Genomic DNA, 14,525 nt, shown 5'->3' with positions numbered 1-14,525 from the left:
TTCTTTAGGGCCTTTAAAAGGCTCAGATGATGTAGTAGCTACCTGGTATGGCTTCCTGGATCACTTCCTGAGAGGCAGGAAGAGGGCAGAAGTTGCTTCTCTTGAAAAGGAGCACCAAGGAGTGCTGCAGCCTGGCAGAGCTCAGCTCATGGCTCTCTGGACCACTGAGCTCCAGCAGTGTATTCAGGACGAGCCTAAAATCCTGCAGCTTGGAGATGTGGAGTCCTAAGTGCTCTAGACAGGGGTGTTGGTGGGAGTTCTGTCCCTACTGTCATGTTTAGAATAGCTCATAGTCATAAAGGTGAGCTGCTTTGTGGTTTTTTTCCTTACTATACTTGTATTATACACCCTATATAGCACAAGAGTAATTATGTCCATAGAGCAATGACAGTAGAAAAGAAAAAAAAATGAAAATTTTAAGCAATAGTAATTGTTACTGTGTGCATTAGAAGTCCATTCTGTCATGTTACTGCTTTTGATATGGTGAGACACATCAGATTCCTCATTTTCAGGTTGTTATTTCTTAATAAGTTGGACTCTAGTAGCAGTGGTCATGCCTCTGGGTAGTTCTGAGAGCATTGAGAAGGGTTCAATTAATCCTTGTCTCTTCCTGTCTCAGATTTCTACTTTCTTCCAGATATTTTCCTTTAAGTTATTCTTTTTTGGAAACGACTTTTCAATTTTCCTGTGTGACTCCTGAACTGTTTTCAGGAGGATTTTTCTGCCTTTCAGATAATGACTTGACTCAGTTTCCACAAAGAAAATTACTTCTTCAAATTGATGTATGTAATTATTTTTTCAATGGAAGAGTGCACTAGCAATTGCAAGTAATAGTAGTCTTTAATGTTTGTACCTTGCAGTGTTTACATGAGTTGGAAAGGCCACTGCTCAATTAAGTTTTGGATTAAAACCCCTATATATTAAGGCCAAGAGTAAATCTAAATAAAAGCAAGTAAAAATATTTTGGCAGGTACTCATAATGAATACTTCTCAAATGGTTTTTGTGCCCTCTGAAAAAATGAATGGGTCTTATTCTCTCTTGTTGAGAAGGAAAAGTGTGCTTTATTTGGCCTGTAGGATTAGAGCAGGAAGGAAAAGCTCTGAAACACATTAGTGGGGGGTGGTTTGGTTGAAAGTGTGGAATGCATTACAAATTGCTGTTGATTATTTCAGGAGTCTCAGATTCGTCAGAGTACAGCTTACAGTTTACACCAGCCTCAGGGAAACAAGGAGCATGGCACTGAGCGGAGTGGCAGTCTCTACAAGAAAAGTGATGGGTAAGTACTGCTGGAATTGGCTGGGAGGAATATTAGGTCCTAAGAGCTCAAGCAGTGTAATACAAAATATATTTAAAACTGTCACCTTTTTTTTTCCCCTTTAAACTAGAATCAGAAAAGTGTGGCAGAAAAGGAAGTGCTCAGTTAAAAATGGTTTTCTTACAATTTCCCATGGTACAGTAAGTATTTGTTTACAGTATTTTATGTACGTGGTTGCTAATACAGAAAGGCAAGCTATGCTGGTCTATATTTATGATTTGGAATTAGCTAGATTCCTGATGCAGTGTTTTGAATGTGAAGGATTTATTTTTTAAGGCAGCCTTTTAGAAATATATCAAGACATACACAGTATCTAAAAATACAGCTGTTTTAATGTTCATGACTGTTAATGGGAAAAAAAAGTCTTTTTTAGTGACTCAGTTCATGTAAATGTTCATATTTTACCAGACTCTCTAAAAATACAAATTCTAACTTTTTTTTTTTTCCATTTTTAAGATATGAGTTAAACAACTTATGTTTGCAAGATAAACTGAGAGCATGCTGAATTGCTTTTCTTCCCTAGATTTGCTGCTGTATAGTAGTCTGTTAGCTCCTTAGGAGTAGCTGTTGGGGAAAATCAAGTCTAAAAACAACTTCTACTAGAATCACAGAAAAGAGAGAGTTAAAAATTCCTCTTTATTACAGCTACCAGTGTTTGAACACATTAACTATAACTATTAAACCATTTGTTAAAATTTTAAAACTTTATGCTTTTGTGTTGGGAGCTTTCACACTTTGCTTTCAACTTGGTTTTGCTTTTCTGTAACATTTTTTATATTGCTTTCTCAAAACTTTAAAAATGTTTCTTGAGGCAAAAAATAAAACAGTGGCAGTATTTCCCATTCTTAGTCTAATAAACAGTCCTGTTTCTTGGTCCTGTTATGAACTGTTCTGTTCTTCATCCTGTTTTTCCTGTTGCTATGACTACAAGTTGACCCTGGCAGCAAAAATGAATCAATCTCTCATTTGTGAGATTTAACCACAAGCTGCTGCCTTCAGAACTGATAATCAGGAATTAAGGAAGAGTGTAAAGTCAGGCCTGCAAAGCAGAGTCATTACTATGGCTTTGGAATTGTCCACTTGTTTATGCCTCTTCTCATTTAGATGTGTAGGAGTGTGTCTCTGTTGGAGAGAGGTCTTTTGGTATTCTATGCTGGTGTCTTTATGTGCTGTGGTTGTGCTTGATGTTGGACATGCTGTACTGGTACCAGTAGGAATGTAGTTGGGGCAGCTCAGAGCTGGCAGAGGCTACAAAATCCACTTGTGGAGCAGAATTTGAAAACTTTCACTTGCAAGTACAGTTACTGAGTCTACCAAGATACTGTTTTCTTCTCTTTTTATAAGCTGTTTACCAGATGGCCTGACATTTTTAGAAGCAGTAAATTCCCACTGAAATCAGTGGAGCTGTAGCTGGAAATCAGTTCCTAAAGCAAATACTCAAACGTGAATTTAGATAGGTGTGTTTCACAGGTATGGTCTTGATGTTTTTAAGTTACAACATGAGAGAAGTCCCTTGTTGTTTTAAAATATATCCCTAAAAGGTATTTTCACTTATTTTCTCACTTTCCCCTTATATAATATTGATGACAGCTTTATGTAAAAATTAATGAATTTTTCACAGACACTGAAGCAGGTAGAAGTGATTTTTGTTCATTAAAAAATTTATAGTCTGCTCTGAATGTCTTTTGAGAATTTGGAAGGAACAACATTGATTTCTAAGCTTCTCAGGGTTGATATCTCATGGTCTCTATAATATGTTGTGTTGTTCTCTCATCCCAACATTTCATCAAAATCTCAGAAATTCAGTTGTCAATTTTTCCCTTTTGTATCAAATACAAAATTGTAAATACTTCTCATTAAGGGCTAAGTATTCTTCACGGATTTTCCTTCTTTGGTCATATAGCTTCTCTTTATGAGGGACTACTCTGTCAGTCTCTAGAACAGCTGTCTTGAAGCAATTGCAGGTGCTTAAACTTGTCTGCCAAGTGCTCTTCTGATGGATGGAGAGAATATGTTTGGTTCTGTCAGTCACCCAGCTGTGACGCTGTATGTGCCTGCCTGCATTGGCATATGTGCCAAGTTATAATTTTAGATAACTAAAAGCTATAAAGAAATAAACATTCATGCATTTAATGTACATGGATGAAAAAACTATACAAGAAGATTGAAATATGTAATTAGGAATTCCTAAGTCCTTTCCAGATCAAGAAGTCACAAGGCAAAAAGATTTCAGAATTATCAGACTCCTCTAAGCTGATTTGTGTTTAAAGAAGGTTCACTGGTTTTATGCAAAGAAAATAATATAAGAGAAACTCCTTATCAAATCTTTTCTTTTTGTCTTTTTTTACTCCTGAAAACTTTACCATGATGATTAAAAGGCCAATCTGAAGGCAAAACATTCAGATTTCATCTTTTATTCTGAAGTTGATCACTGATACCCAGAAAAAATGCATGATGAAATCAGCCAGCCAGTCTGTTTAGTGAACATATTTACTCAGCCTTTTGTAAAATCAGCTCTACATCTTCTATATTGTCTCAGAGGCCTAACTTTTAGATTCCTACTCTTCTATTTGTTGCTTAAACAGTTTATAAGCCAGTTTTGGTGGATAGAGGGTTGCCATTGAACATGAATTGATGCTCCAGGCCGTGTATGGCATGAGAAGTGGCAACACTTTTCAGGGTGTTGGCATGTTAATGTGGGTGTCCAAAAACTCAGCAGTAGTCTGAAATTTAATTGTCTAATCAGAGACTCGATCAGGAAAGTGAATCTCAGAGTAGTGTAATAGTAGTTACATTTGTTAGTCTTTTCCATGTCTAAGTGTCTTCTAATCCTGCCATGTGTCTGAATCAGTGTGGCTGAGGAGCTCATGCAGCCTTCCTCCCTTTGCCTTTGAGCTTATCCCCAGGCAGTGCCTGCCATGTGTTGGAAGTGCATTGTCCACAAGCAATGGGCACAGGCCTGGGAGGCTGCTGGACAAAAACTGTTACTCAGCTGCAGGATGGAAGCATGAGTGAGGTGCTATCAGCCACATGCACAGGGCTTTTAATACCCTTGTAAATGCTGACTTCAGGTTAGGAGTTGTTCAGATAAAAGCTTAAGAATATGTATGGGTTCCAAGATCAGCATACTGGCCCAGGATATGTTATTTTCATTGCAGCTGTTTCTTTGGGTTCTCAGATTGTGATACTTACTTCTTCTGCTGCATTCTCCTGTCCAGAGAGACAAGTCCTGTGTGCATTGGTCCTTTAGACCTCTCTGAAGCATTTTACTACATTAATTTAAAACTTCATATTTCATAAATTAGAGAAAATTAATTAGGTCCCAAATGCACTTCAGATCTGAAGTCCTGGGGCGAGGGGATTTTCTCTTAAACATAAATTGCATTTTTACATTTTGATAGAGCTTGTGAGAAAGGTCTATACACTGTCTATACAATTAATAATTTAGAAATATTTTTATATATTTATTTATAATTTATAACTAAATAATTAAAACTGTATGCACTTCTACTACTGAAAGGAAGCCTGGAATTTGAAAAGCTATTTATTAGGCAGAGAATACAATGCGATTGTCAATAAATTGTCATCTTGCTGCCTCCAAAACCTCTCTTGGGTATAATTTGTTTTTCATTGCCCAGCAAGTGACCTACACGTTTATTGTTTCAAAGCTTGCATGACTTTGTTTTGTCTGCTGCTTATGCTGGGCAAAGCATGAACCTGCTATTTTTCAAGGACACCATGCTTTTTTTTCTTCCTAACAGGAAAAAAATACATGATTGTTTCCTTGCTTATGTTTCTCCATGGTTTTGATTTTTTTTAACTGTTCAGATATAATGATACTGTTCTTTTTGGCCAGCTTCATTGTTTTATCAGATTGTTTCAAGGGAATCGGTAATCTTTTGACTTGTTGTCCCTTGTTTTTTGTTTTTTTTAATTAAATGTTTTCAGCAATAAATTTAGCTGAGATTGTGAGAATGTCTACATTTCTTATGATTCATTGCAAGTTAATGACATGGTAGTACAGCTTCATTTGGTAATAGTTTAGTTTAAATCTTATTTTAGCAACTTACTCTATTAATATGGTTGAATGCAACAATAAGTGTGGTAATGTGTTTGTGAATATTGCTATCCTTATAACAGTCCTTTCCTAACGGTTTAGATTGTTATTTTTTACATATTATTGTGTAAGGAAAAGGTTGCCTGGCTAAATCTGTTTTTTGATTTAATTATTCTAAAAGAAGAGTGAAACCAGTTATCAGTTTAGGAAGTGAAAGCCATTCCTCAGGTCAAGATTGCAAAAAAGTCTTTCTAGGTCCTGCCCCAGGTCTGTAGCACAGGTAGGTTAAGGGAAAGACGAGTGCAGAGGTGCTGTTTGAAAAATCTTTGTAGCCTTTATGACTTTCAAAATGCTGATTCCTTGTGAATCTTGCTCTTCGTAGAACACTGTCACTTTCAGTTCAATAAGGAACTGGAGTAGCTTAGAGGAACTTGACTAAAAAATATGTATTTTTAAAAAATATATATTATTGCACTTGATTTTTTAGTAATCAGCTAGCTCGGTTTACTTTTACATATGTTTGCTGCAATAATTCTCTGTGAAAACTTGTTATCCTTCACTTGGTTCCCTTTACTGATTTTAAAATTCAACATTTGTTCTCAGCTGGTTATCTGGGGATCCCTTAAAGACATTAGCAGGAGTCAAAATAATTATTGAATTAATTATTGAAAACATAACAAGTAATTTTTTGAAACTAAATGTCTGAGTGTTAGGGGATTAAATATGAGGATGAACCTGTCTCTTTTTCATACCCAGTTCCTTCAGGTAAGTGTTCCTAATTAGTGGTATTTGAAGAGATTCTACCCTTCTTCCTTTCAAAATTCTACTGTCTATCTAGTTACTAGTAAACAAAATAGTCAAATAAAAATATCTTATGGACCATGATGCAGAAGAAAACATGAATGAAAAACTAGGAACCTTAAAAATTTAACAGCCATTTGTCAAGTCTTTTTGGCCAGTGGGAAATTATCCTGTGCTTTCAATCTGCAGGGTTCAGTCAGTATGGATATACTAAAATGTGTATGTTTTATCTTCAAATAGGCTAACCGACCTCCAGCAAAGCTCAATCTGTTAACCTGCCAAGTGAAAACAAATCCAGAGGAGAAAAAGTGTTTTGACCTCATATCACGTAGGTTTGTTGTTCAGGTCTTTTTACTTGCAGCTCATAGCAGAATTTTGCATTATTTCTGTACATGTGTCAGTAATCCACTAGAACATTTTTGCCATTGTAGAATGCTTCCCTTTATAAAATGCCCTTCCTGTGACAATTTGACCTTTCAGTTATTTTTGCATAATGCACTAACTGTGCCTGCTTCTTTGGTAAACCACTTGTTTTTAAAAGCTGTCTTCACTTCTTTTTTCTATTTAATTTTTTGCTGTCTTAAAGCAGAGAAACTCTTTTGTGCTATGACATCACTCTTCATACTGAAAATGTCCTAGCTGATCATCTAGAACTTTTGGACAAGATCAAAGATGCTTGTAAAACTTTAAAATTTAAGTCTGGTGGTTGCTATCCAACTGTGAAGAAAATACTAAAAGCAATTTTTGATTTTCTTATCTCATAATAGATAAAAACTGAATAACCACCAAAATTGAATAATTTTTGGATCAGAATGGGATGATATGAAATTGTGTAGTAGAATGTTTCCTTTGTTTTCCCAGCAGGATATTTTATTGAATTATCTATCTCAAATTAGCTGAGAAGAAGAATATAAATGTATTCATTTGTTCCTTTATTGAAGCATTAAGTTCTTCTGCATTTGTAAATGTAAGCTGGGCTGCTTAAGTGAATCGACTCAAATGTTTGTGTTCAACATTCAGCTAATTAATTTCTGCTCAAGCAACTGAGCTTCCCCATTTACTTTTGCACTTTCTTTCTTTGTTGATGATCGTGCTGTATTTTGCCCAGTATCAGCTTATTGCAATGTTACCACACACTTGAAAAAGTATGACTGGCCTTTTAGCCTTCTCCAGGTGACTTTTTCACTTCATTTTACTGTAGAGTTAAAAAAAAAAATCCTTGTTCTTTACAAAATGCAAATTGCTGTATCATGGCAAGATAAAAATCTCTTAAGGTAGCACTTTCCTTTCTGTTTTTTCATATATATTCACTGTCTTAATATTTTCTGTGCTTGAAACTATCTTTTAATACCTTTTAGTCTGAATATTTTTCAAACTTTAGAATCTTAGAATATTTTTGCCAATAGCTTTACCTCTGTTGTTTTCATCAAATATTCTCACTCCAGCTCAGTCATTAAACTGTATAATTTCTTATTCTCCATAGACTTAAAATGCATTATGCATTTTTCTTTACTAGTACACTGTGATAGCAAAGCTAAGAATTAGAAAAGTAGTAGTAAATTAAAAATCATGAACTTGGTTTAAATCAAATAGCCTGGGGCTCCTGCTGGTTGTAGTTTGGACTTTGTGTCTGGCAGATTTTTTTTTTGTATGTGATTACTGGATTTTAAGAGCTCATCTGAACTCTTTAAGTCTTTCTTCCATACACAGATAAACTCAAATATGAACTCTATATTTCACTCCCCTCCCTCCCAGCAGAACTTTTTACTTGTGATTACTGAGGTCTTATTCAGAACACAGAACATTTCCTTTGCTCTCCTGCTGCTCATGTGATAAAAGCACAGCACTGAAGAAAACAGCTTCTGTTTAAAATGCAACAAGCCACCTTGTGTAAATGCAGATGTAATTATAGATGAACTGTAGGTAGTAAGGTGAAACTTCTCAAATAGACTTTTTGTCTGTCAACACTCCAGTAATGAGAATAGAGACTTCAGGAATCAATTAATTTCAGATTTCATTGAGAGAAATCTGCAAGATGAGTTGTTCAATAATTTTTTTAATCAGTATGTGAATTATTTATTGTGCAGACGACAGAACATACCACTTTCAAGCAGAGGATGAACAGGAATGTCAAATGTGAGTTATTTTGCTAATTCTGTTTTTGACACTGGTGATCTACTGAGACTTAATTTGAACTTCAGAAGTGCTGTAACACTTAATAGCAAAATATTGCTGCCATTTTAGATGGACATCTGTGCTACAAAACAGCAAAGAGGAAGCTTTAAATAATGCATTCAAAGGAGATGATAACACAGGAGAAAATAATATTGTCCAGGAACTGACAAAAGAAATTATATCTGAAGTCCAGAGGATGACTGGAAATGATGTTTGTTGTGACTGTGGAGCACAAGGTGACTCAATTAAGCGTATTTCTAATTGGTAAACATTCTTTGTCTCATGAGAATATTTAATCTAATGTTTTATGCTTTCACATTTACTCATTGTTTCACAAAAATTATATACATAGTAGAATATGATAACAGTTTAATGGAACTACTTTAGTAAGATTGATTTGCTGTATGCTTGTTATTAGAGGGAAAAAAGTTACTAAGAAGCTTATTTTTCTTCCATGTATTTTGCTAATTATAACTTTTGCTTACATAAATCGAATGAACTTGCATAAAATATGGGTTAATCATGTAAGATTTAGGGAAAAACTGAGCAGCCATAAGTTACTTGAAGCATTTTCTTAATATACTTTTTTCTTTTTTTTTTTTTTAATCATGTTTGATGGAAAAGTGAGACAGGGAGTATGTCTAAGGCTGTATAAATGTTGAGAAGAATGCTGGCTATGGTTTGCAGTGTTGGTTTTGTTGATCAATTAATTTCTACTTTAACCCTCTTCAAATTATTTTTTAAATCCTCTTGTTTCCTGTTTTATGTTGCAGTGGCACTGCAGGACTTAGGTTTTTTAATGTAAAACTGTAACTGCAAACAGCAGCTCTGATGTATGCACTTTCCAAATGAATAGCTACTTCCACCAATAAGTATTGTGTAAGACTATGGGAAGAGTCAAGCCTACTGTCTTAAAAAAAGACAGTATAAATGACAACTAACAAATCTTTATTAAAAAAAAAAATTAGTTGCTAAGCTGTCTAAATCTTCAGACATTAATTATTTGGCTGGAAGATAAGGGAATGATGTAGTAAATGAAAGTTACTAGGGAAAAGACATTTGAGGGCTAAGAAAGGAGAGGGATGAGCCTTAGTGTCTTTGAAGTAGTTGAGTGAGAATCTTGTAGTGTGTGCTGTGTGTGCACTTCTGAATCACTTCTGCTTCACTTAGCCTAAAGTTTATATTTTAAGTACAAAAGAATCCAAACCCCATAAATGTTGTTCTTTCAGTTTAAACTGCACCTCTGTTCACAGTTGAGACTGTGACACCGTTATGCTGGTGCTGGGAAAATGCACTTCCAGAAAGTTGTTTGAAAAATGACAAACTTGAGTGGTTAAGGGGCTCCCTTGGATAGCAATGTCTTTCACAAAAATATAATAAAAATTCTACTCTTCACTTCTTTCAGCATTAAAGAAAGATAAAAAAGGGGTGGGTTTTTTCCAGGTAGAGTAAAGGTGAAGATATAAATTAAGAAAAAAGATAATAATGTACAATAATCTTATTTTACAGAATTTTATTTCTGTATTCTATATTTTCTAGATTAAATTATTGCCTGAATAAATTTTAATTCTGTGGATGCCTTCTATTTCAGATCCTACCTGGCTTTCTACAAATTTGGGAATTTTAACTTGCATTGAATGCTCAGGAATCCATAGAGAACTTGGTGTTCACTATTCCAGAATGCAATCACTTACATTAGATGTGCTGGGAACATCTGAACTTTTGGTAATCAAATTGCTTTTATTAACTTAAAAAATAGTACTATAAAATACTTATAACACAAAGATCTTTTTTGTCACTTTAGCAAGATGTTCCCATCCTGAAGTTGTCACTGAATAAACACAATTTAAGAAAGACTAATTTTTGAAGTTCATTGGAATTTCCTGGAACATAGTGTCCTACTGTAAAGTTTTCTTATCTTAGAACTCAAATTAGTAGAGGCTTCATATTTTTTGTGTTTTCAAATTTTTTTATTCTGAGTTGCTTTTTAAAAGAACGCAGCTGTTTGACATATAAATGCCTCAGATTAAAAAGGAGGACTTCACAAATACTTAACCCATTAATTATTTAGCATTATTTTAGAAGACATCTTTAATCCTCAAAGGAAAAAAGTGCTTTTAGCTTTGCTACACAAAGAAGTTACCATTTCTCAGCTGCTCTGTGACAGTTTGTATGTATGTTCTTACCCAGCACAAAGTATTTGCATTTATGTATGAACTGGTGTCTGGATGGATTATTCTGCAGTTATTTGTTCATACAGTATATCCCAGTCGAAAATCCACATCAAAAAAAATCCCTAATCTGTTTGTTATTGCTGACATAGCAGCAGACCAAGGAATCAGAAATAAGAGGTCCTAACTCTCATTTTCCCTTGTTCTCTCCTTGTTATGTGTGTGGCCAATAACTCAACATGTTTATTAATTGAGCTGTGGGATTTTGTTTTTTTTTAACAGCTTGCAAAGAATATTGGGAACGCTGGATTTAATGAGATTATGGAATTCTGTCTTCCAGTTGATGAGATGGTCAAGCCTAATCCAAGCAGTGATATGTAAGTAAAGATTAACTACTTCTGAGAAAGACAGGCAATTAATTTAATATTGCTAAGGGGCTATGCCATTATGGTTTTCAGTGGCAGGCCATGGAAGATGTGTAATATCTTATTTATGGTTTATAGCTGAGGAGTAAACCTTTCTTCTGATGCTTTGCGTGTCTCCCTTACTGAGCTTTATCTGACAGTACCTTCCCCAATAGTAAGGAACATCTTACCTACTCCTTGAATCATGGTTTGTGGGACAGAAACAAATTAACTGTGACTGGTTTGGAACCTTAAGGACATGCAAGGCTAGGAATTAAAACCAAAGCAATTAATTTTGTGCTATTTGAAAACAAAATGGAAATTTTAATAAAGTGCATATTTACTTGAAAGATACAGAACAGCATTTAGAAACTTCATCTAGGACCAAAGTCTGTATGGAATGAAGACAGAACATTTAACCGAATTCCTCGAAAGCACTGAACAGTGATGGCAGAGATACAGCAAGGACAGCTGCCTACTTGGCTGGATACTACTCATCATAAAAGGGCTAGTAAACAATGTAGAAACAAACCCAGAAGAATTGGCTCTGGATGAAGCTGATTTTACATTAGGTGGATTTTTAGCATTCTGACAAAACCAGGGTTAAACAAGGCAGTTTAGATAATTTTTGACTACTACTAGCAATAATATTGCAGAGGGTTCATATTAATAATATTAATATTAATAATTTAAATTGCTAATACTTTTACCATATGCTGAATCAGTATAATAAGAACACTTCTAAAAATTTGTATTTAAAAAGATCATTTAGTTTGATACCTCTGCTTATCAAATTTAGGGCTATTTTATTGAAATGAGAACCTGAATACTATCAAATGCTTTATGAACATGAGTTATGTATTGATCCAATTTATTATTATTTATTGGGGATTTTTACTTTTTGCCAGTTGCATAGTAACTAGATGATGAGGTATCACTTTGTTAAATGTCTTCTGTGCAATGCTGTGTGCTTGCCAAGAGCTGGTAAGGAGTTATGCCTTTGGGAAGCAAGCAAGATCCTGTCTTGCTGTGATGGGAGGAGGGGTAGATGTGTTACTGGGCATCAAAGGCAGAAGCCATAACTCGTGCTGAGTCAGGTGGACTAAGTGTCACTAAAAGCTCCAACACACCCTCCCTTTTATAGTCGTGATGAAGAGTTTAAAGAACATATTCACTGCTGTGAATTCAAATTCAAGGCCTAGATAGTCTGTGCAGAGGTATGAGCTAGATTGTTGTGTTTTGGTTTGTTTGTTTTGGGGTTTTTGTTTTTAGGATTTTTGTTTGTTTTTATTTGCTTGTTTGTTTTTTGTATCCCATGCCTTCCACCCCTTTTCAGCATGTGTGTAGGAGTACCAAGTCAGGTAAACATAAACCTGCAAGGCAACATAAACTAACATTATGAAGCTTTGATGTATCTTCTTCACATATTGCTGGATAGTCTTGATCTCAACATCATCACAGAGTTTGGAGGAAGAAATTCATGGTCTGTCTTCGTATTGGATATTTGATTCATTTTCTGTAACTACATTTCACACTTGAAATATGGTACTGCATGGTTACATGCATATTTAAAAACAAAAATTATCATAATGAATGATTTCAGATGACTTGCATATATTTATGGAAATGCTAATGTGTATCTTCAGTTGAAAGTTATAGAAATAAATCATATTGAATTTCAGGAATGCAAGAAAAGATTACATTACTGCCAAGTATATTGAGAGAAAATATGCAAGGAAGAAGCATGCAGACAATGCAGCTAAATTGCATGCTCTTTGTGAAGCAGTGAAATCAAGAGACATTCTTGGATTAGTTCAAGTGTATGCTGATGGCGTGGATCTCACAGAAAAAATTCCACTGGCCAATGGCCATGTAAGTGCTGTAAATTTTATTAGCCAAATTGTTGTTAGTGCAATATGCATTTGTTAATTAAAAATTATTTGAAATAATATCTGAAATAATATCTGTAAGGAATGTATGTCCTAATAATACAATAAATAAAATAATAATAATAAAATAAAAAAGAATACACTAAATAGTTTAATCTAAAATTGTTTTCAAGTATCTTATTTTAAATTTATTAAAACATTAAATCATTCAATAATCTGCTTATTTTCAACCAGTTTATTTTTTTGCTTTAAAGGAACAAGAGGGACACAGTAAGTCTTCACATATGTTTCAATGGTAGCATATTTGAGTATTTTGAAATTATGTGCTTTATTTGGTTCAATTAATGTCTTACTAAAATTTCTTATTCAGAAGATGAAGAAACAAATGGTTTTTTCCATTTTATTCTTAGGAGCAAGATGAAACAGCACTGCACCTTGCTGTTAGATCGGTTGATCGAACATCCCTTCATATAGTTGACTTTTTAGTGCAGAACAGGTAAGTATGGAAAGCTGAATATTGGCATTGCTTTTATGTAAAGTAATATAAATATTAAATAAATACAAATACTAAAGTACTAAAGCTATATTTGCAAATGTAATTTTATTATTCAAAAATCTTCTAATGAGAGTGGCTTAATAATATAGGGTAAGGAACCTAAGTTTAATTATCTTTCTTCTTTCTTGTACTTCAAAAGTGGCAATCTAGATAAGCAAACCTGTAAAGGTAGCACAGCCCTGCATTACTGCTGTCTAACAGACAACGTTGAGTGCCTCAAACTGCTGCTGAGAGGGAAGGCTTCTATTGAAATAGGTAAAAGGGTAATGTGTACTTCAATTTCCTATTTGTCATTGCTTCAGATAAAAAACAGTGAATATGTGCATTTTCTCTTCTATTGTTTGTCATAATTCTGTAAATATAATCTTCCTTGTTAGAGAATCATATTTACTGTTTATTTCCAGTTTAAAATTGACTTTTGTATTACACTTAGTTTTTTTAACAGGTTTAGATTTTTAACTGCTGTTTTGTTGCTGGTTTCATGGCTATCATTCACATGTGTATGGCATGTTGAATTGCTGCTGCTTGTCATGTTCAGAGGGTTAATGTGAGTTGGACCTACCTATGAAAGAAACAGATGAGTTTTTGAGTGTGCTGGTCTAGTACTTCACTGTGCAGGTTTGTCTTTAGTAATGGACATGTTAATAGTGACACCTCTCATCATACATTTCTTTTTTTGCTGTCATATAGCAAATGAAGCAGGAGAGACCCCACTTGACATAGCTAAACGTTTAAAACATACTCACTGTGAAGAGTTGGTGAGTATTGTGTCATTGTGTGTGTGCATTTCATGTCTGATCATTTAACAGCTTACAGCTGAATATTCAGTGAATATATTTCAGATGCAATCGTGGTGTACTAGAAACAGTTATATCCTCAGAAATAGTCATATGCTTATGTAAACTTATATGCTTTTAAGAAGAAAACAATATTTTTCTTCAGATGCATGGGAGTGGTTGAGTCACCTTTCCTGGAGGTATTTAGAAAAGGTGTAGATGTGGCACTTAGGGCTGTGGTTTAGTGGGGGTGTGGCGGTTCTGGATTGATGGTTGGATCTTAATTTATTGATCTTAAAGGTCTTTTCCAACCTAAATGGTTCTATGAATCTAAGTTTCTGACATCTCCTTGAAATCTAATTGCTAAAGTACTTTTTATG

At 34.5% G+C, this 14,525-nt stretch overlaps 1 protein-coding gene across 3 annotated transcripts in view; it reads left to right on the top strand.

Annotated features, from left to right (window-relative positions):
* Positions 1 to 14,525, top strand: part of ASAP2 (ArfGAP with SH3 domain, ankyrin repeat and PH domain 2) — an 82,329-nt gene that overhangs the window by 50,932 nt on the left and 16,872 nt on the right. For all 3 annotated transcript variants that reach the window (XM_079328017.1, XM_079328015.1, XM_079328016.1), the window contains exons 10-20: positions 1,174 to 1,277; positions 1,387 to 1,456; positions 6,415 to 6,502; positions 8,262 to 8,310; positions 8,419 to 8,585; positions 9,941 to 10,074; positions 10,803 to 10,897; positions 12,607 to 12,796; positions 13,224 to 13,309; positions 13,509 to 13,624; positions 14,060 to 14,127. In XM_079328017.1, coding sequence (XP_079184143.1) covers positions 1,174 to 1,277; positions 1,387 to 1,456; positions 6,415 to 6,502; positions 8,262 to 8,310; positions 8,419 to 8,585; positions 9,941 to 10,074; positions 10,803 to 10,897; positions 12,607 to 12,796; positions 13,224 to 13,309; positions 13,509 to 13,624; positions 14,060 to 14,127 — 1,167 coding nt within the window. The remainder of the gene's footprint in view (positions 1 to 1,173; positions 1,278 to 1,386; positions 1,457 to 6,414; positions 6,503 to 8,261; positions 8,311 to 8,418; positions 8,586 to 9,940; positions 10,075 to 10,802; positions 10,898 to 12,606; positions 12,797 to 13,223; positions 13,310 to 13,508; positions 13,625 to 14,059; positions 14,128 to 14,525) is intronic.

Source organism: Erithacus rubecula (genome assembly GCF_903797595.1).
Source record: "Erithacus rubecula genome assembly, chromosome: 2".
NCBI classification, from domain to species: Eukaryota; Metazoa; Chordata; class Aves; order Passeriformes; family Muscicapidae; genus Erithacus; species Erithacus rubecula.
The sequence above is the reverse complement of the archived record's forward strand: the minus strand, read 5'-3'. Positions and strand labels throughout refer to the sequence as shown.